This window comes from Mugil cephalus, chromosome 7, assembly GCF_022458985.1.
Source record: "Mugil cephalus isolate CIBA_MC_2020 chromosome 7, CIBA_Mcephalus_1.1, whole genome shotgun sequence".
Lineage (NCBI taxonomy): Eukaryota > Metazoa > Chordata > Actinopteri > Mugiliformes > Mugilidae > Mugil > Mugil cephalus.
The window spans coordinates 9,438,619-9,459,772 of NC_061776.1; the positions used below are offsets into that span (position 1 = coordinate 9,438,619).

General features: G+C 44.6%; 1 protein-coding gene across 3 annotated transcripts in view; it reads left to right on the top strand.

The window, feature by feature from the left end:
* ankrd12 (ankyrin repeat domain 12) overlaps positions 1–18,616 on the top strand; it is a 37,907-nt gene extending 19,291 nt beyond the window's left edge. Inside the window, exons 2-13 of one of the 3 annotated variants that reach the window (XM_047588832.1) lie at positions 1,145–1,258; positions 5,262–5,412; positions 7,065–7,136; positions 7,602–7,742; positions 8,122–8,325; positions 8,434–8,576; positions 8,967–9,114; positions 10,279–14,687; positions 14,783–14,881; positions 15,011–15,154; positions 15,272–15,367; positions 17,140–18,616. In XM_047588832.1, coding sequence (XP_047444788.1) covers positions 1,199–1,258; positions 5,262–5,412; positions 7,065–7,136; positions 7,602–7,742; positions 8,122–8,325; positions 8,434–8,576; positions 8,967–9,114; positions 10,279–14,687; positions 14,783–14,881; positions 15,011–15,154; positions 15,272–15,367; positions 17,140–17,325 — 5,853 coding nt within the window. In that variant the 5' untranslated portion in view covers positions 1,145–1,198 and the 3' untranslated portion in view covers positions 17,326–18,616. The remainder of the gene's footprint in view (positions 1–1,144; positions 1,259–5,261; positions 5,413–7,064; positions 7,137–7,601; positions 7,743–8,121; positions 8,326–8,433; positions 8,577–8,966; positions 9,115–10,278; positions 14,688–14,782; positions 14,882–15,010; positions 15,155–15,271; positions 15,368–17,139) is intronic. The other 2 variants (XM_047588833.1, XM_047588834.1) reach the window with 2 other exon arrangements.
* The last annotated feature ends 2,538 nt before the right edge of the window (positions 18,617–21,154 follow it).

The window sequence follows — 21,154 nt, forward strand, 5'->3', positions numbered from 1 at the left end:
ATAAATTTCAGTTTCCTGGTGAATAGTATCATTATGTTACATTAACATTTAAAATAGGATTATTTAAGAAGCTTATTATTTATTAAGTTAACCAAAGAATTGACTGACTACTGACCTAACCCGTTTAGTCCCTTACACATAAGAAGTGATTGTGAATCAGTGGAGTACTGAAAGTACAAAACCATCATCTGACTTCCTTTTCATGGAAAATGTTTACTACGTTCTTTAAAGTAGTAATCTGGATGCGTATTGAGTAACGGGGGCTGCCCCGCTCGTTTCACTTGATGTCTAACACCTAATCAGAGGCTGTCAGGTTTCTTAAAACAGACTTAACGTACTTATGGGACTTTCATAGAGCGGAGCGCGACTACTTCTGCTCAATCAGATGGGACGCCATTTGAGCTGGTTTTAAAAAAAAAGGAAGAGGGGGAAAGTTCATTCAAAGTACCTGTGAAACCACCCTCATGACTGAAAACTGCGACCATCATGTGACACAGATCGTTGACACATTACATATCGGATTCAGGTTCAGGCTCAGCTGAGTGTTACCCTTTTGCCGCCCCATTGACACTGCAGCATCTGTTACTACACTGTCGCAAAACCACATCAGAGAACGGCTTACAGTGATGAGTAGGCCACGGCGGCAGCGTGCGTAGGGGGGGGCGTTTTCCTCTCAAAAACTTAACAATCCCTAAAGTTGTGATTCATGCCTTCTCGTGTAGATGTTTCCTGCCTGTTCTTTAAGGTCAGTCTCAAAGAGGCGAAATGGAAATTTCAATAAAAATCCCTCGTTACTGATCCTCTCAGCCTACAGCTGGAAACGCAGCTGACTTGCTCTCGCTGGCAGTACTATTTCACACCCCGCCACTTCACTGCTCTCTGGGGTTAAGTGACTTTTCTTTCCCAGCCTTTTGTCTCCTTGGTGATGCGGCTGAAAGCCCAGTCCGTAAACAGCCTCTGTGAAGAATTCTCGTTTAATTGTACCTGCGTTTTAAGAACATCTCTTGGCCCTTTGGTGGTGTCTTGTGCAAAACGGTGTTTGCGTGCACCGAGAGTTACAAGGTCAGCCACGCGTTCAGGCAGCGATTGTGGCAGAGCTGAAACCCTTCTCACCGCCGCTCTGTTTTTTTTTTTCCGTCTCCAGGTGCATGATGAACCTACTGTGCGGTAGCTTTCTAAGCTAGTCAGGTGCCGCACCATGGCCAAACCTGGGAGCGACAGAGATGGAGCCATGGTGGATAAGCAGGCGGGGAAGAAGGTATGTGAGACGAGACCCTAAATAGCTGAATACAAGTGGTTTCAGATAAATTATACAAACATTTTACCGTGTCTCGTGAACATTTAGTGACTTGAGAGGCACAAAACTGCGTCATCTTTGTGTTGTGCTGTGGGTAAATGCAATACAAAATTTCATCTCGAACCAAAAATCCATCTTTCGTATTTCTGTTCTTTATCCTGTCTTGAACTAAACATACAGTACATTTACATGAACATGAAAAAACAAAGCAATTGTTGAACTGGGCAGCTTAAGCGCATGTAAACACGTTACTCAACTAATATCAGAGTTCTTCTTATCCAACTAAGACACCAAGAGATTGAGATTAGAAATCATTGGCATGTAAACGCCTTAATCAGAGTTTAACTGGACAACGCGCATGATACACTACCGCTGTGCTGGTGTTTTACACCGTAATAAAAGCATATCGCCACCTTGTGTCGAGGAGGACATGTTCTGGTCAGTTATTCGATTTTTTCCTAGTGGCATGTAACCAAGCATTCAGAAAGTCGAATTTTGAGCAAAGCTCGATTAAGTTGTTCATGTAAATGTACGGATAGATCAAAAAAAAAAAAAGCTGAAAACAAGGACAACTTGGACTTGTAGAGTTTCCTAACGACGTTTCATCCCAAACTCCAAACTTCCCACAAATCTCTGACAACTGAAGAAGCTACTTTGATGAGTAGCAAAACTTCTTCAAGACATCTCATGTCCTTCTTTTTAGCTATTTTTTTTGTATATACGATGACCCAAATGACAATTTTTTTAATACTTTTTAGTTTAAATACTATTTCTATATTTCTACTGTAATGTGTGAAGTGAAGGAGGTATTAACATTAGCTGATAGTGACGGCTCAGTCCACATGAACAATGTGGATCAATACAGATTGTTTAACGCTTATTGTAATCACTTGATAAACTATCTTGGTATAAAAGGAGCTGAAACATATTTAGTTTTCCATATCAAGTGGTATGTTTTTGAGTACTTCAAGTGTTTTGTCGCCTACAAATGGTTTTGTGTTTATGATGCTGACTAGTCCCTATCAAAGGCCACTTTTTGTGGTATTCACAACCTAGTAAGAGGAACCTTTAAGGGAAGCTAGTACATTCACTAGTGGTGATGTGTTTGTTGACATTTTCTGTGATTTATGCTCCTATTTGTCAAACCTCATTCTTTCGTTATGCATCTGCTTTTCACGATCGGACTGGTGACTATTACGCTAGTCATCTAGTTATTAACTACTGTAACAACTAGTCAGATTATGAATTGCAGAAAAAAACAATGGCTCTTGACATTTGAATGTACCAGTGCATTTTATGTATAACAATCAACATGGCCAAGACAACTCTAGCATGAGCGCTAACTAGGTACATCTGAATCTTCATAAATGACTTTCCTTTTGAGACGTTCGTGACAGTTTAGACTTCTGCGTTGACTTGAAGCAGAAGCTGCCATAGCTGACGTGCGCCTCCACAGAAATGTAAATACACACCATTGGTCCTCTTGGTAGTAGCGTCTTTGAACGTTCGCATTTCTGTTTGTTTGGGATCAATGAAGATGGAACACGTCGAGGAAAGGTTGACTGAGGAAGTGCGAAGAGACAGACATTTGTACAACTCGTCTTAGGCGAAAGTTTCAGTCGCCATTGTTGAAAGTGAAGCAGGAAGTAGAAATGAAAATTAACCCAGCTGGCAAAAAATGACACGGCACCAACTAGCTTTTGGGTGGTGTTGTTACAGAGCGAGCCAGAAGCATGAATGGTTCGCACTGGCACCAGCTTTGTGTGCAAGTCTTTAAAAGAGCCTTCAAGTTAACAAATCTTGGATGTGACCATGTTTCTCCGGTATGAAATATTCCCAAATTTGGACCTTTTGTTGCTCGTTGGCGTCGCTTCACCCGTTTCCATGTTGCTGCTTCCTCTTCTTATCCATGTGTTGTCACTGGCTGAGGTCAAACATGGTTTACCATGGCATGTCGTGGGATACACACACAAAGACATGTTGACTACGTAGTTAGTCACTAACCAATTTTGTCATCGACTGTTTATCGACTACTCATTGCCCACGTTTAATGACGTTAGCTGTTAAACATCCAGTGTTGTTGACTCTTCTGTAGTTTTCCGGTAGCGATGTTCTCACGACTTGCTTCTCACGTTGCAACCGCGAGTTCATTATTTCCATTTGAATGCAGCATTTTTCACCTGAAATATTGGTCATAGTTTTAAGAGTTTTGCTTAGTCACTGTTAGCATCCAAAAAATGCCACGAGGCTGAGTTATCAAGAGGCTTCCTGTTTAGTCAGAGCTTCAGTCAGCAGAACCGTAACGCTGAAAAGAGTGTTCCTTGAGTTGAGCACTGCAGCGTGTAAACAAAGTCATTACCCACAGGAAGCACATCTGAGTTCAGAGCTACGCTCTGTACCACGGCTCTGTAGTCATTCAAGTACATGCTAGTTCTGCTGATGATGATACGAGGCCGACATTATGATTTGCTCATGTTGATTTAACGGTAAATACAACATTGAGCCCTTTTTAATATTTTGAGGACCACTTCGAATGCTTTTATGTGATGCACTAAAATATATTCCTGCATGGGAAATTGCACTCGCGTTACAGCAGCGCTACCTAATTACCCCTCGCTGCATAAATGAGAGGGACCGTTTGTGTCCGCCGTTGTTTTTTTTTTTTTTTTTTTTTTTTTTAAAGTCAAAGGCACTTCACATCTTTTCGAGCTCTCGTGTACTTTCAGCGGTGCCAGACACTTCGGCTTTGCACAGCTGGCACATTGCTTCACTGAGATCAAAGAAGCACCACACTGCAGACATTTTCCTGCTGCCAGAAATTTATTTTACTGCACCAAAGTGCAGCTCACTAAAAGTAATGTCTCCGAAAAAAGGCTTTGTCTGCAGATCACAGAGCGCAGAAACCCGGGCAACTGAAAGGAAAGACACTGAGATGATGCGGGAACGACTGGGTCCCGGTGGTAGTAGTGATCAGTGGGTCCTCACTAACCCACCACCATGTCTGTGATTTCTAAAAGATCATCCGTGCACATGTAAAACTACTTTCACATCAAATTACATCCATAAAAGTGATTTAGTGTCGAACATCCGATGTGTGTCTGAAGTGGGTGTTGTGTTTTCAGCTTAATTACGTCCAGATTTACGTAACACAATACTTGTGTGTCAAACACGAAAGCACGTCTCTCTGCAGAGTCACGATTGTTTTCAGCTTATATGAAAGTAGCTGAGATTCCTAGACGAGTCGGGCTGTAACCGCTGTTTATGTGGCCGACTTTACTTCTTAAATTCTTGTTTTCTCTGACATTCGAGCCCCACATCACTCGGTTATGAAATGTCAGAAACTAGTGACATACGCTCGGTTGTAGTTGCAGCTCGAACCTCAAACATTTTGTTTTTGTGTGAAAAAACTCCAAATACGTAAAGTCTGTTTCATCGCACGTCAAATCTTCACATTTGAAAAAGTGGAGCAACAAATATTTGTGATTTTGATCCAAAAAATGATTATTTGATTATTATTATAAGTTTCTCACTGTGAATTCTAATCTGGGGTCAGTGTTTGTTGGTGTCAGAGGAATAGACTTCGTTAGACTCGTATTTTTATTTCTGTGTAAACAAACAAAGAAACTTGTCACTCCTAATCTTTTCCTCTTCATTTGCCAGAGACTATCGCGTCTGGGAAATAACATTTTATTGAGTCTTGTAGATAAACCTTCTGCCTGCATGACCCAAACAATATGCTGCGGAGACACAACATGTCCTGTAATATAACCACATGCACCATGTTGGAGTAGTGTCGTTTTTTTTCTTTTTTAGAAAGCTTTTGTTAGTATTCCCCACGTCCTGAGCTCTTATCTGACGACTTAGCACTGTTTATTTGCTCCCGTGGCCACGCCTCTACTCTGTTTGACATGCCTGATTTATTTATCCTTTTGTTTGTGTTATATTTCCTCCTCACCTCCGACAGAGCAAAGACAAGTTGTCCCCTTTCACCAAAACTCCGAAGCTGGACCGGAGTGAGTTGCTGGGGAAGGAAGGGAAAGCGAAGTCTTCCATGAAGCGCAAGCTGTCCTTCACTACCAGTCCGCCCCGGACAGAGGAGCGAGACTCAGACACAGGTAAGGAGGCCCCACCGCCACCCCCCAAAAACCACCACCACCCTGCTGCTCCTCCTCAGACTGCCATGCTGCTGGCACGCTGCCACGTTTTCACACTGCCCCCTGGTGGCCTGGTGTTAAACCTTGTCATCAGGGACTCGTGCAGTAGGTTACAAACTTGTTGGGCAACAGGGCCTGAATCTGACCGCACGGATGAAATTGTGGCTTTGTACGTGTGTGGAAATGAAAGGGAGGAAATGAGCTGCATATATAAGAAGAAAATACGTTCTATATGTAGAGCAGGGCTGCAGCAAAATTATTTAAAGATTTTTGAACCTATAGATTATTTTAGAGCTTTCAACTAATCCTTTGATTAACCACTAAAAAATAAACAGAACCTCCCCCCATTAGACTCTTATTCAAACATAATCATAATGACATATTTTCACGTCTTGATAAGACATATGTAAAGTTAAGATTTGTTCAGCGTTGACCTGATTAGCAAACGTGCTGGTTGCTGTATTCTGCCATTAACTGGCAGACATGGTGTTTTATGTAGTGTGATTTATCTTTTAATTGCTTGTGATGATTTTAAGTGAGGTTATTTATCTGTTAAAGGTTCCTTAACACCTGCTGAGAGCAGAACGTTAATGGAAATCCGTGTCGGTGGGTTTTTAAAGATCGCCCTGTGCTACAGCGCTTAAAGACTTTTTGACAATTGTGTCACTTTTTTTTGTCATTCTTTTAAAAAAAATCTACGTATCCCACACAAATGGACACATGAGTCGTTCTAGTCTTAATGTATAGTTGAACCCTCTCATGATACACGAACAGTTAAGGCTCTAAACACGTCTGTAAAAGGGAACTAACCCAAACCAACAATGAACTGATACTGTAGCTGATTTTTGAGCCTATTTTTCACACAACTACCCCAGATTGTGGCATATTCTTAAAACCTGGCCATGTCCTTCATTTTTTTAAAAATGTGACTTGCAAACTCCTTGAACCTTTCTGACAAAATAGAACAAAAGGGAAAAAAATGAACCCTCCCTCAAGTGCTCAGCTTTACATTAAAGTCGCCCTAATCTCCCTCTCGCTACTTGTGTAAACACGGTTCTTCTCCCGTCATCTAGTTTAACTGTGTGTTTACATCAGATTGTAGACTTAAAAATAGGTTTGTGCGTCGTGCGGCCGCAGTTGGAATAAATAAATGTTTAAAGGCCACTCGACGTCCTGCAGATTGACCCCCCTCAGCGTGATGGTTTTTCACTGTGTGGTCCTGCCTCCCTCCTAACAGACGACAGCCCTCAAATTTCACTGAGTTTAATTTACGTTGCGCAGGTTGTAAACTAGCTCGGAGGGTGGCTTTGCCTTCCCCCCCCCCGGCGCCTCTCGGGTCCTGCGTTGAGCAGCCGTAGGAAGAAGTAATGCCTCCGCTGACCTCCTTCGGATCGGATCTTCTCTTCCGTGTTGCCATGAGTCATGATAATCTGTGCGTGGCGAGCGACTGTGCTTGTCTGTGTTTGAGTTCATGTGAAATAAAGGAGGGTGTGAGTGCGCACGAGAGAGAGAGCGTTAATGCAGTGCTTTCCCACCCTTCCACCCCCTCCCTCCCTCCTCCCTCCCTCCCTCCCAACCCCCTCCCTCCCCATCCTCTCTGCTTTGCACTGTAGATGACTCAGACCCAGGCCAGTCGAGTGAGACCTGGGGAGAGAGATTAGTGCCTCCCTGCAGGATATATGCAGGTAATCGCTGCAGCCTGATCCTCAGCCCCCGTGTCCTCTTCAAGTCACGTCACCCACTTTTTTTGCGCTACTACTATTACTCCGCTGTAAACACACACATACACACATGCACCCGTGTGTGTGTTTTCCTCGCCTTGCATCTTCCCCTCTATTACAGCTCACGCATGTCTGTGTTTAGTAACAACCGACCGACCGACCGACGGAGACGGGGAGGGGAGGGGGCCTGAGGAGAACCGTCTGCACTTGGCTGGCTTTACGAGAATGCTGTCTTTTCTTTTGTCCTCCTTATTTTTTTTTATTTTTTTATTTTTTTTTCCTTCCCAACCTCATGCTTGTCATCTGTTTCTCTGCGTGCTCAACAGATACAAGGGGAGGAGGAAAACGTGTCACTGTGACGATCAAATTGCTGTTTTTTTTTTTTCCAAATCGATCTCTAAAATAAATCTGTACTCGGTTCTGTTGCAGATAAAGATGGACCAGACAAGAAGAAGGTGAAGAGGGAGGCTGGGGGCAAGAAGTCCCAGGCGCCCAACCTTTTGTTTGGGTATCCGCTGTCGGAGCGCAAACAGATGGCTCTCCTAATGCAGATGACTGCCAACAGTCCAGGTTTGTGTACCTGCCCTCTTAGTTTAATCATATCCTCAGTATCTCCTGATTGTATGTGCTGTAGGATGAGTCATGCTTCTATTTTTTTTTGTCTTCTGTTTTGTTTGTGTATGATGCTGTGCCGTTGCCTCGGAGTAATGCATTTCAGCTGCACCTGCAGTTATCAGTCTTCACTAGTTCTTTGCAACATTTCCAGATTGATGACCTGCTCCTTTTATTAAATACCGACTGAAACATGCATGTTAACAGATCCCCAGTAAAGCCAGACACGTCTGTCTAGTTTCTAGTTCATCTGGGGAAGTAATCATCTCAGTCTGTGATGGCATTTGCTTCACGAATCGATATTTTTTTTTTTGTTCCCCTCCCTGCCTGTGTGCAGACTCTACACCCAGTCACCCCTCACAAACGACCCCCGTGCAGAAGAAAGTCCCCAGCAGCGCAGCGTCACGGCAGAAGGACAAGGTCAACAAGAGGAACGAGCGAGGGGAGACTCCCCTTCACATGGCCGCCATCCGGGGAGACGCCAAGCAAGTTAAAGAGCTCATTAGTCTGGGAGCTGACGTCAATGTCAAAGACTTTGCAGGTACGAGGAATGGTTTCAGAGGCTGTGTTTCACCGTGAGATAACACAAATGGTGATGTTTGAGAAAATGTCTGGTTTAAAAACTGTGCCGCTCTTTGTCCTTTTCCAGGTTGGACCCCTCTTCATGAAGCCTGTAATCTTGGTTACTACGACGTGGCCAAGGTCTTGATAGCAGCAGGCGCAGAGGTGAACACGCAAGGTCTGGACGACGACACGCCACTACACGACGCTTCAAGCAGCGGGCACAAAGATGTAAGAGATCATCTCAAGATCTTAAAAACTTAATTGCTCTTAGAAAGTTTAGATTGAGGTCTCTGCACAGGTCTGGCATATCTGAAACTCTGAGTTGTAGTTGTGTTACGGCAATAATCATTGATTGATGATGAGTACAGATTGTTTAGTACGGTACAGGTGGTACCTTGAAATACATATCGGATTTAAAATAATTCAGCATTTTTTTAAAACAAAATCACCTTCAAAACGTCTATTGTTCTTTATTATTATTAATTAATCCAAATATAAATTCTCCAAAACCCTTTTCACCGAGTACGGCGCCAGTTGCGAGCACCGCACTGAACAAAGTTGCGTGCTTTCATACAAGAGAATCTTAATATATATGTTGTTTTTCTATATTTCCTGTAGATTGTGAAACTTCTGCTTCGACACGGCGGTAACGCTTTCCAAGCCAACAAGCGCGGGGAGCGCCCGGTCGACGTGGCCGACTCTCAGGAGCTGGAGCAGCTGTTAAAGGGAGAGGTGGCTCTGTCGGACCCAGACGACAGCTCTTCAGGTATGCAGACGATGCTGTTGTGTTTGGCTCTCCCCCGTCAGTGTAACTTCAAAAACCCATCAGGCATAACATTATGACCACCTCCCTAATGTTGTCTAGAACCCTTTTTGCGCGGGACTAGTTTTACCTGAGGACCACTGGTAATTTGTATTAATCACAGAGGACGTCCGTGATCTTAGTCCCATGCAAATTGTCTATGTCCGTGATTTGTAAATAAACCACAAATTACCTGCCATAATTCTCGTAACACAGAGGTCTTCTGATAAAACCAATCCAGTGCGAATCGACATCTCTGTAATTAAGTTTTTACTTTGTTGCAACTTTTGCAGCTTTTTTCTGCTTCTTGTTACTTAAGAATTGTGAAGGTTGTGCTATAATTCTAAGTTTGGACAGATGCAAAGTCAAGATGTCGCTGGACTATTCACCCGTTTAGACGGAGGGAACCATTAAATCAATCATTAACGTGTTCAGTAGTAAAGGTGGAGCTGATTTGAATACTGACAGGTATAAGTGAATAAGTGGTATATATTTTTATCATCCATTATAATTTTCAAAAGAATTAAAACAGTCTATGACACAGCGGCGTGAGATGGAAAGTAGCAGAGCCATAACAACAGGAGCTGAATTTGAGTAAAACACAGTTTGTTTATCCTGTGTGAATGTGCCACATGAGACTCAGACGTAGTGGGTAATATGTGAATCACAGGAAAAGCTAATCCCATGCGAACAGGACTCTCCAAAACAGTTGTGACTCATCAGAGAATGGACATGGGCGTTCTGAGGGCGTCCTGCGGTGTCTGGAAACAGGATTTTGTTGATCATCCCACAGAAACTTGATCAGTTTGGGATCTAGTTAATTTGGAGGCCAGCGTGTCTGTGTCAGGCTGCATCCTGCTGGGAGGATGTGGCCGTCAGGGAGTGTCATTGCTATGGGGTGGGGCTGATACATGTCTAAGTAACGTCCACACAAATGCCAGATCAAAAGTTTCCCAGCAGAACGTTGAATTCTCACAAGACGGTCGATGTTATTCACTCTCCTGTCAGTGGTCATAATGTTATGCCTGATTGGTGCATGTTTCTCTGTTGATGTATGATGTAACATGCATCCTCTCTTACAAAACAGTGTCACTTGCATGACAGTAACTCACGTTCATCTCTCCTCAGAATCTGAAGACCCACCGTCCGTCAATCCATCCAGCGTGGATGACAACATGGAGGACTCTGACACTGAAAAGGACTCGGACGGCAAACCGGCCACGAAAGCATCGTCGTCCGTGCCAGGGCTGGACGAGTACGAGTTCAAGGACGAGGAAGAGGAGGAGGATCTGAGCAAAGCCCTGAACGACAGACACATCCTCAGGAGGGAACTGCGGCAGCGAGAGAAGGAGGACAAGGACAGGAATCATGTGGCAGGAAAGCAGAGCAGCAAAGGGGATTCCTCCTCCAAGTCCAAAAAGCAGAAAACGCCTCGCGTCCACTGCAGCTCGGACACGTCCAGCGACGAAATGGAGAGCCTCTCGGAGAAAAGGAACTCGCCCACCTGCTCTCAGAGCTCAGAGAGCCTCAAGCCGGACACGAGGTCGAGGAAGGACAGCGCCGAGCAGAAGGGAAAGGTTAAGAGGAAGAGCAAGAGCCAGAATAAAAACAAGGAAAACCAAGAGGACGGGAAAGAGAACAGCAAAACCCTGGTCCTCTCTCTTGCGACGGTGTCCGAGAGCACGGACAAGGGTCGAGAGGAGGACTCCTTCAAGATGTCTTTCAGTCCTAAAGACGACTCCTCCGTCCACCTCTTCCATTTGTCGGCTATCAAATCTCCTAAACTGAACCACAGCCTGACGGACAAGCAAACGCCACTCAAACAGGAAAATACTAAGACGTGCGTCTCCATCAGCGACGGCTCGTGTCCGGTGGACAAATACAACCACTACACAGACGCAGACTACTGCACTGAAGGCTCCAGCACCAAGGGGTGCAAGCACAAGGAGAAGAGCAAGCACCAACAGAAAGACGGAGACGTGGACGACGGCCATTCGAGCCCCTACAAAGACGGCAGCATAGGAAACAGTATCACGGACAGCAGCGACGGTGCCTTACGGAAGACGGATTTAGACGGCAAAGTGGTGAAGAAGCATAAGCTCAAACACAAGGAGAAAGACAAACACCGGAGGGAGTACGAGGCAGAGCGGAGCCGGCACAGGCAGAAGGAGGCCAGGAAAGACGGCCACAGGAATTTGGAGTTTGACAGAGAGTTCTGGAAAGAGAATTTTTTCAAAAGTGATGAGACGGATGAGCCGCTGCCAGTGAGAAAGGAAGGTGAGGAAAACAGCTCTCTCCAGAAGGCCACCGAATCCTCCCCTGTCAAAGATGAGAGAAACACAAAGGAGAAACACTCGAGCAGCAAGGAGAAGAGGCAGCGAGAGGAGCGAGAGAAAGACAAGGCTGTGAAGAAAGAGCGGAAAGAGGAGAAGGTGAAGGATTCAAAGCCGAGTGAGCGTGACGAGAGAGTGGACTGCCACGGCTCAGGGCGGATTCCTGAGGAGTCGCTGCAGAGCAACAGCGTGAAAGAAGAGACAGAAGAGAAGCCCCTAAGTGGGATCACAGCTGATCAAGAACAGCTGGAGCCGTCTGAAAAAGGTTCACGCGAGAAAACTGACAAGAGGCTCCCTGGAAAGGAGAAGGATTCTGAAAAAATGGAGAGGAAGCATCTTGACAAGGAGAAAAAGATTAAAACCGAGCACTCTGACAAAGCTGAGCCGCAGAACTCGGTGGATCGTTGGAAGGAAAAAGAGAGAACGGCGGCCATTTCTTCTCTCTCGCCCGGAGATAAGAGCTACAAAGAGAATGAAAAACTCAAATCTTTAACCACGACAAAAAAGCACGAAGACGGCAGGAAAAATAAAGATAAGTTTGACAAGCGGTCTGATAGGGAGAGGCCGGACAGGGAGTACAGTGTCGGGGATCACCGAGAAAAGGATCGCACAAACTCTGATAGGAAAGGAAAACCTCTGGAGAAGAGCACGGATCACAGTAAATCCGATCGCTCCAAAGACAAGGACTTAGAGAGGAAAAAGAGAGACAAGATAAAAGATGGAGCCCTTTCCTCCAGCTCCAATCTGAAATTACTTCTGGAAGAGAAGAAGGGTTATCTGTCTGAGAACAGCAAGTCCTTATCTACGAAATCAAAGGAGGAAGTGGTGAGGACGCCGGAGAAGGACCGTGACAGACGAGAGCGTGACAGAGACCCGGACAGACACAAAGATAAGGACCGGCACAAAGAGCGCTCCCAGCAGACCAAGCTCGGCAAGGCCAAAGAGACGGACTCGGACAAGGCCAAATCAAAAGCCCCTCCGGCGGCACGAGACGCCAAACCAAAAGAAAAGAGGCTGGTGAACGACGACCTGATGCAGACCAGCTTTGAGCGCATGCTTAGCCTCAAGGACCAAGAGATCGAGCAGTGGCATCGGAAACACCTGGAAAAAATCAAACAGAAAGAGCGGGAGAGGCTGAAACAGCGGCCGCTGGCAGATCCAGGGAAGTCCAAGCCCAAAGACAGGACGAAATCTGAACCGTGCTTGAGTAAGGAGCTAATTCGCTCTAAAAGTTCTGAAGGATCCGATGTCCACAGATCGGATAAACCGCTGAAGGACGGCACTAGTCCCAGAACGATGTCTCTGGATGGGAAGAGTCTGCCGTCCATCAGCGCGAAAGTCATGTCGGCCGTGGAAAACTGTCTGACCCGGTCGCCCCGACCAGAGAGCGAACGCTGCGGCCTCATGTCCAGGTCCGTGTCTCTCGTCTCCGTCGCCAGCTCCGAGGATTCGTGTCAGGCCACGACGTTAACACCCAGAAACGTCGAATACGACTCCGACATGAACCTGGAAGCCTCCGACTCCCAGCCAGCATTTCTCCAGTCTTCCCTCGTCATTCAAGCCACCAGGTCGCCGTCTGTTCACGATAAAGATTGCAACAGTCTTCCAGATGTTCCGCAGAGTAACCGGACGCCGCTGTCTGGCAGACACGAATCTCCTTACCTCAAGGCAATTCTGGATGAGGATGCCAACTCGTCGACCGAGGGTAAAGCGGTTGAAAATCTGCCAAAATCCGGCCTGACTACGACCACAGGAGAAGAGGCGAGAACAAAGGAGACCGTGGAAAGCGAGGAGAGCCTCGGTGGTCAGCAATATTCAAATGTGGTCGCGGATTCGGTCCCGGAGAAGGACGTGGGCGCGGCTGGATGCTCGACGACGCAACTGTTAAACAAAGATCTTCCAAGTATAAACGTGACACTTCCGCCGTCCGGTCTCTCACAGGGCAGCAGCTCTCAAACCGATCAGAAACCTCCTCCTATCTCTGATCCTCCTGTTGTTGTTAAAGACGCCCAGAGTCTCGATGAGAACTCGCAGGCAGAACCTGGTGACCAAGAGTCCGATCAGCCGTTGGTATCTGCGGTTTCTTCTACCGCCGAGCAGCAGAGAGAACCGCTCCCGCCCTCCGGCGCCGAGAACCAGCAGCAGACGGACCCCGGTACCACGCAGGACTCTGACCAGAGAGACAAACACGCGGAGAGCGACGATCAACCGGAACAGGACAACGTGGAAACGGTTTCAGAAAACCTGAGGACGGAGGCGGCGGGAACGCCTGAACCGTCCACCAGCTCGCACGTTCCCGGCTCCACCGCAGCCGACTCCTCGCCGGGCGTCGGCAAAACCAACGAGTCCAAATGCCTCCAGGAGGATATGGACGTGGATAACAAAGACTCCGGGCCCGACGGCGACACCGCGTGCGTCGACGCTCTGACGGAGAAGGACGCCGCGCCCTCTGCGAGCCCCGAACACAAAGCTGAGGAGGCGGCCGACGTGCCGCAGCAAAGCTCGGAGAGCGGCGGCGGCGGCGCTGCAGCCGTCTCTCCCACAAGCTCGACGGACGAAGCCAACTCGAGCACGGAATCTGAATCCAAAGCGGAGGCCCACTCGGAGCCGATGGAGGTGACGCCCACCGACGAGAAACCGGAGCACGTGACGGCCGCAGACGAGCAGAGTCAAAGCGGCGTCCAGCCGGTGTCGTCCCAGAGCGACTGTAGCAGCAGCAGCAGCAGCGGTGGCGGCGGCGGCAGCAGCAGCGGCAGCGGCAGCAGCAGCAGCAACGCCTCGGGAAGCTCCTCCCCGCAGTCCGGAGACCGGGAGTCCGACTCCTCCGGCGCCAGGCTCAAGGTTCGCTCTGGGGACGAGGAGGCGGACATGCACGTGCCCCACCCGCGCAAGAGGAAGATGCCGAAGGTGTCGTCGACCCCCCCCCAGCCGTGCGCCGCCGCCGCCCAGCAGGACCGGGAGAGGGGCCAGCAGTCTCTGGCGGCCATCGTGGACTCGGTGAAGCTGGAGGAGATCGAGCCCTACCAGACGGAGAGAGCCAACCCGTACTACGAGTTCCTGCACATCCGGAAGAAGATCGAGGAGAAGCGCAAAGTGCTGTGCAGCGTCACCCCTCAGCCACCGCAGTATTACGACGAATACGTTACCTTCAATGGATCCTACCTCCTGGACGGGAACCCACTCAGCAAACTCTGTATACCAACGGTGAGTCGTCGTCATTAAATCCTTTACTGGAACGTTTACTCCAGGTGATATGAAAACGTGTTTCTAACCTTCTCCTTCTTTGTGTGTTTGCGCAGATAACTCCGCCTCCGTCTTTACCCGAGCAGCTAAAAGAGATGTTCAAACAACAGGAGGTCGTTCGGATGAAACTACGACTCCAGCACAGCATTGAAAGGGTACGGAGCTTCGTCTTTTGAATGTCTGTGATCTTTTGTCATTTGGAAATCGTGCTCTTGGGTTGTGAGGACTTTGTCGCTGCCGCTTTTAATTAAAAGACCGTGTCGATCATCGTTTCCCCCTCTCAGGAAAAGCTGATTGTTTCGAATGAGCAGGAAGTCTTACGAGTCCATTACCGGGCGGCGAGAACACTAGCCAATCAGACTCTGCCCTTCAGTGCCTGCACGGTTTTACTGGACGCTGAAGTGTACAACATGCCGCAAGACGTCCAGGTGAGTCACACAGAGAAGTTAATTCACGTATTTATTCTGATTTTAGGATATTCAGGGTATTTCTTTATTTTATAAAAATATATATATATATTTATTTATTTTTAACCTGTTTTGCAGAATGACGACGGCAAAACATCGGTGAGAGACAGATTCAACGCCAGGCAGTTCATGTCCTGGTTACAAGATGTCGACGACAAGTTTGATAAACTGAAGGTGAGACCCAGAAAAATTAAATCAGTTGTTTTAAATCATTTTTCAAAAAGTTCTCTCAGATTGTCCAGTGAGAGGATTTGCTGCTTTGCTTCTATTTTTTTTGCAAGACTCTAGATTTAATATTGTTTTCTAACAATTCACAGATTGAACAGTTAACCCAAATTAACCATAACATTATGACCATTGATTTTTCCTAATATTGTGTAGGTTTCCCCTTGTGCCTCTAAAACAGTTGTGACTGAATGGATATGGGCCTTCTGAGGGTGTCCTGTGGTGTCTGGTGACACAGTGTTGTTAGTGGAGGGGGGGGGGGCTATGGGTCCTATGGGTTGAGGGGGGGTTATGGGTCTGTTATGGGTCTGAGTCTGTGGATCATCCCACAGAGAGTTGATCAGTTTGGGATCTAGTGAATTTGGAGACCAGGTCAACACCTCGTACTGTTCTTCATGTTTTTGTTCCTAAAGCGTTTTTGTGTGTGTGTGTGTGTGTGTGTGTGTGTGTGTGTGTGTGTGTGTGTCAGGCTGCTTCCCCCTCCATTGCTATGGGTTTGGGTACATTTCTAAGTAAATCCACATGAATGTCAGCTTCAAAAGTTTCCCAAAAGTCACAAGACGGTTGCTGTTATAACACTTTTCCCTGTCAGTGGTCATAATCATGTGGCAGATCGGTGTCTAGCGTGTACACTGAACACTGAACACGAGGACGTTGTGTTTGAGTCGAGGTCTGTTCACGCTGACATACGTCAACACTTTATCCCAACGAAACTCTTTTTAACGTCTTCGTTCATCGATGCCATTGTTTGGTGTTTGTGTGACGTCACTTAGCTGAGGCAGCGTAGTCGGGTCTGTTGTGGAGCACGGCAGGTTTGTGTCGAAGGACTAATCCAGGTCTGGAAGAGGGTGTTTACAGGTGCAAACGATAAAACTTAATACGTTTAAAACCAAGTTGTTTCTCAAACGAGTCTTGTTATGTTTGTTTTTTTCGTCTACAGTAGAGTTTGTGTGTGTTTTCCTGCTCACTGACTGGGTTTAACTCTGTGGAGCAGCTGATTTATTTGACTTCTGTTATTACTAATGTCACTACTTCTGCTCCCATTATCCATATTATTACTTTATTTATTTTTATCTCACAGAAGTTTCTCTGTTGTATCAAATGCTTAACAACATCATAGATCTGCAGTTAATGGCTTAAACTGAAGCTGAGGCCTTGAATATGTGTTGAAAAATACATTTTCTAACTTCCATTAACTCTTTAAGTAGATGTTTGAGTAGATGCTGCATTGAAATCTATAATTTTCTTCTGATTTCATTGATAAAACTCGTTGTAGGATTCAACCAAACATATTGTTTCAAATCAAAAACATTCAGTTGAACCCAACGACCTCTTATTTTCCTCAACTTTAATCACCACATGTTCTGTCTTTTTGTGATAGAAACTTCAGAGTCTCGTCTTTTAAAAGAGACAAAGAACATGTCATCGGTTTAATTTGTGTCTTAAATAAGTGCTAAAAAGGTTAAAATGTTGGACCCTAAATGCACTTTAACTTTTACGTGTTTCCCACACTACGTCTCCTGAGCGCGAATCAGATTAAGAAGGTATCTGAGGTGTGCAGGAGGAAAACCGGCGTTTCCTTTTTTGTTTACTTAGGAACGTCGTGTCTTTCTTTCTTTGTGCTCTTTCCCCTCCGCCAGCTGGAAACAGTGATTCACGGTTTTAAACGAGAACAGCTGGCTGGAGACGGTAATGACCTTTTTCATTCTCTTCCCCCGCAGACGTGTCTCCTGATGAGGCAGCAGCACGAGGCGGCCGCCCTCAACGCCGTGCAGCGTCTGGAGTGGCAGCTCAAGCTGCAGGAGCTGGACCCGGCCACCTACAAGTCCACCAGCATCTTCGAGATCCCCGAGTTCTACATCCCGCTCGTGGAGGTGAACGACGACTTCGACCTCACCCCGATATGAGCTGTAGGACACACGTGCTTTTGCCACAGCAGCGACAAGAGAATAAACAAATAAATAAATAAATAAGTCACTGACACGAGCGGCAGCCCTGCACCTTCAAGAAATGAGGGGGGGCCGGGGGGAGGGAGGGGGCAAAAAAAAAAAATGTGAAGCACTTAGAACGTGGCGGTGATACAGAAGAGCACTTAGATAAAGGTTCAACTCCAGAGCTCTTACGGTCCGACGTACGGCCGCTCTCTGCGGGGACGGTGGGCTGACCGGGAGGGGAACAACAACAACAACAACAACAACAAATAAATAAATAAAAAATAGAGGGGGGGGGGTCCAGGAGGTCTCACAGACCTGGAGACCAAACGCTGGGACGGGTTCTGCACCGAGAAGCAAGCGAGAGGACGACGCTCCTCCTCCTCCTCCTCCTCCTCCTCCTCCTCCTCCTCCATCATCAAGCAGGGTCACACAACTGAACGATATCAATTGTTTTCAAAGTGAGTGTTCATACATTGTGTACAGACTGTGCTCTTAATTTTTTTAACTTATTTTATACATAAACAAAAATTGTGCATTTGTAAATAGCCATGTAATTATTGTTTTAAACCTTGTAAAAACAAAAAATAATAGATATTTTGATTGTAAACTCGTTCCGTCTGATGTTTTAATGGACCAAAGTTGTTTTTTTTTTTTTCTTTTCTTTTTTTTTTTTTTTTTTTTTTTTTTATATATCGACTGTCCTCCGCGTCCGTGATGTTCTTGTTGTCGTTGGCATGTGTTGGCTTCTGTTGTGTTCTTTCGTTTTTACCGTTTCTTCCCTTCTCATCTGGAGCTCCGCGCCACAGCTGGTGTTTTTTGGACTTTTTGGCAATTAAATGCTGTGCATGCGTTGCGTTGTTTGTACTTCTTTCCTAAAAAGCTGTACTGTGGACTTTATTGTGAGGTTTACCGAAGTGTTCCAGCTTTTATTTTATTTTTTTCTTTCATTTTTTTTTGTTTTTGTTGCTGTTTTTGTTTTGTTTTTTCTTGCGCCATTGTGTTACGTCCTCTTCGCCGCCTCACTCCTCATGTGTTGTCCATCGTGTCTTGCGCACATTAAAGTCTGTTGTGGCTTCCAAGGAAAAAAAAAAACAAACATACTTTTACAGTTTCAATGTGAGATCACAACAAATCCTATTTTTTCAACATAATGCCTTTTGAACGATAGTTCTAAAAAAGCGTCTATTTTAATATTTACTTGTTACATGACTTGTACATATTTGTAATATATAATTGAATAAATTTTATTTGTTGTGAAATTACATTTATTTTTGTTCTGTGTGATGATTCCTCCGCTCTTTTTATCCCCGGCCACCAGGTGTCACTGTTGGCAGCTCCGAGATGATTTGTTGAGACTCTTCTGATGGAAATTTACACTAAATATCTGATATTAAAATTGACTTAAATCACATTTTTATGCTGTTGAAACCAGGACAGGGAACATGTTTTATTTTTCTACTGTAGCTAAAATATATTTCTATATTTTTTTTTAGATAGAAACCTTAGATTTTTATAGTTTTTTTTGACCTCACAGACATCGAGAGAAGTTTTTTTATTATTATTATTTATTTAAACAACTCTACAAAACATTTTAAAATGCATGGATTGGCAATTTCAAAAGTTTTCATTTGTACACATATGGGTGGACTAAAGAATAAAGAGTATTTAAAAAAAATAGGGAAAATAGATAAACGAGGCAGCATTCAAGTACAAAAATGTAGAAAAATTAGTATGTTTTTATATATATGTAAATACACACACATCTACAGTTGAGAGAAGTGCAGACAGTGCAAAACTGCAGGTATAAATACATAGATATATACAATTAAAAATAGAACAGTGCAGTGGTGGATGAGGAGGAATATTGCACATATGTTGTTGTTGGTCTACTGGGAACAGACCTGATTGTAGAGTCTGACTGGATTGTTCTTAATTTACTGCTCCTCTGCTGCATTAAATCAATTTTATTCATTTCAGATATTCCTGCTCCTGTTTCAGCTCCTAAAATAAGTTTGAGAACAACTCCTAGAGCTTTACTGTTCAGTAGAAGGTGAAATTAATTAACACTATAAATAAATAAATAAACATTTTGTAAACGCATCAGATTTGAACCGAAGAAACAACCGTGGTGGATATCTGTCCTGATATAGACTGAATAAATACGGCTGCAAACCTTCAGAGATTCTCAACCGGGGGTCCACGGACCCCTAGTGGTCTGTGGTGTAATTGCAAGGGCTCCGTGAAAATAAAATCCTATGACATTTATAGAATTAACATTATTTTACTCAAATCTGACTGAAACCTTTATCTACCTAAACTACAGAGGACAACAGGACTTTTTTTATTTAATAACATCTGTTTCACAAGTGTAATTTACTCTTATTTTATTAAGACATCTCGCTCCCAGATTGCATTGTTTAAAATGTCTGCATCCATTTCAAATTCTGAGGTCCCTCTGGTTGGTTTATTGTTTATTCAGCAAATTCTTCTGCTCAGTGCCAGTAATTTTTAAATATGCCTCAACAACTGTGTTTAAGTTACCCACCGAACCAGCAGATTAAAAGTTTGACAATGAGCTCAGTGTTTTCTTTAAATTTGAGCTGTGACTCAAACACAGAGCGAAGAGTCGACAATTTGCACTTTTTCATTGTGAAGGTTTAAGGTTATTTTTTTTTTCTTGTCATTTTTCACTGTGTACTTGCATATAAGTCTATGTTGGCCTATGTTAGTACTTCTAGGTCTGAAGCACCTCTACACGCTCCTGTTGATGATCACAGGCTGCAGACTTCCTGTGTGACCTCTGCACGGTCCAGGAACCACCTCATGCTACCAGTAGTGACACTGACCCTAGAGAAATGAAAAACTAATGAAAAACAGTAGAAAAAGACGAGGAAGAAAGAATTCAGTGGCCTCCACATGTTTTGGGAGGAGTCGTCTCAGTGTTGCCTCTACTGCACCTGACGTTTGACTCTATTCTCTGATTTTTTAAAAAGTAATTCCTTTTTCTTATTTATTTATTTATTTATTCATGAGTAGTGTTCATTAGTAAAAGGCACGTGACAAGATAAGTTGGTAAAAAATGTAAAAGTACAGAAATAAATAAGTGAATCAGAGAAGCATGAATAAAATAACAGTGGTAATAGAGTAATGTAAATATATCAAATATATGGAGGACAAAAAATGCCAGAATAAAAAAAAAATGCACAAAAAAAATCAATGTTATAGAATGAGTCATAAAATTACATTTTCCTTCATTTGCCACTTTGTTTATTCACTCTCCCATTTAATTTATTGATTCAGTTTTATTGGGGTATTTATTTCTGCATTATTTGGCATTTTACTTCATTATTTTTGCCAATATATATAATTCATTCTTTCTAACGTTTATTCGTGCATTTCATCCTCATTGTGTTAATTAGAGGTTTTACTTTATTTTTTAAACCATTGCTGACACAGATTGCTGAATAAGTCACATTAGATTAAACTTGTGCAAAGACTAAAGCTTTTTTTCAAAGCTTTTATTTTGCAATTCTTGGCTTGCGTTTGTCTTCAAACACACTCATCTTTCTCGACCCACGTTTTCCTGAATCTGATTGAAATTTAAATGCGTCTTCCTCCCCATTCAGGCTGTAGGTTTTTGAGGCCTTTGATGAAGTCTTGCAAACGCACATGAAGCAGCAGCAGAAAAGAAAAAAAAAAAAAACTGTGGAGTTGAATGGCCCCCACCTGAGTGTTTTCTGTGTGGGGCTACAAACGGGCGCATGGCCGCTTCCCAGCTGGGGGCCTGATCAGATTCACGGCT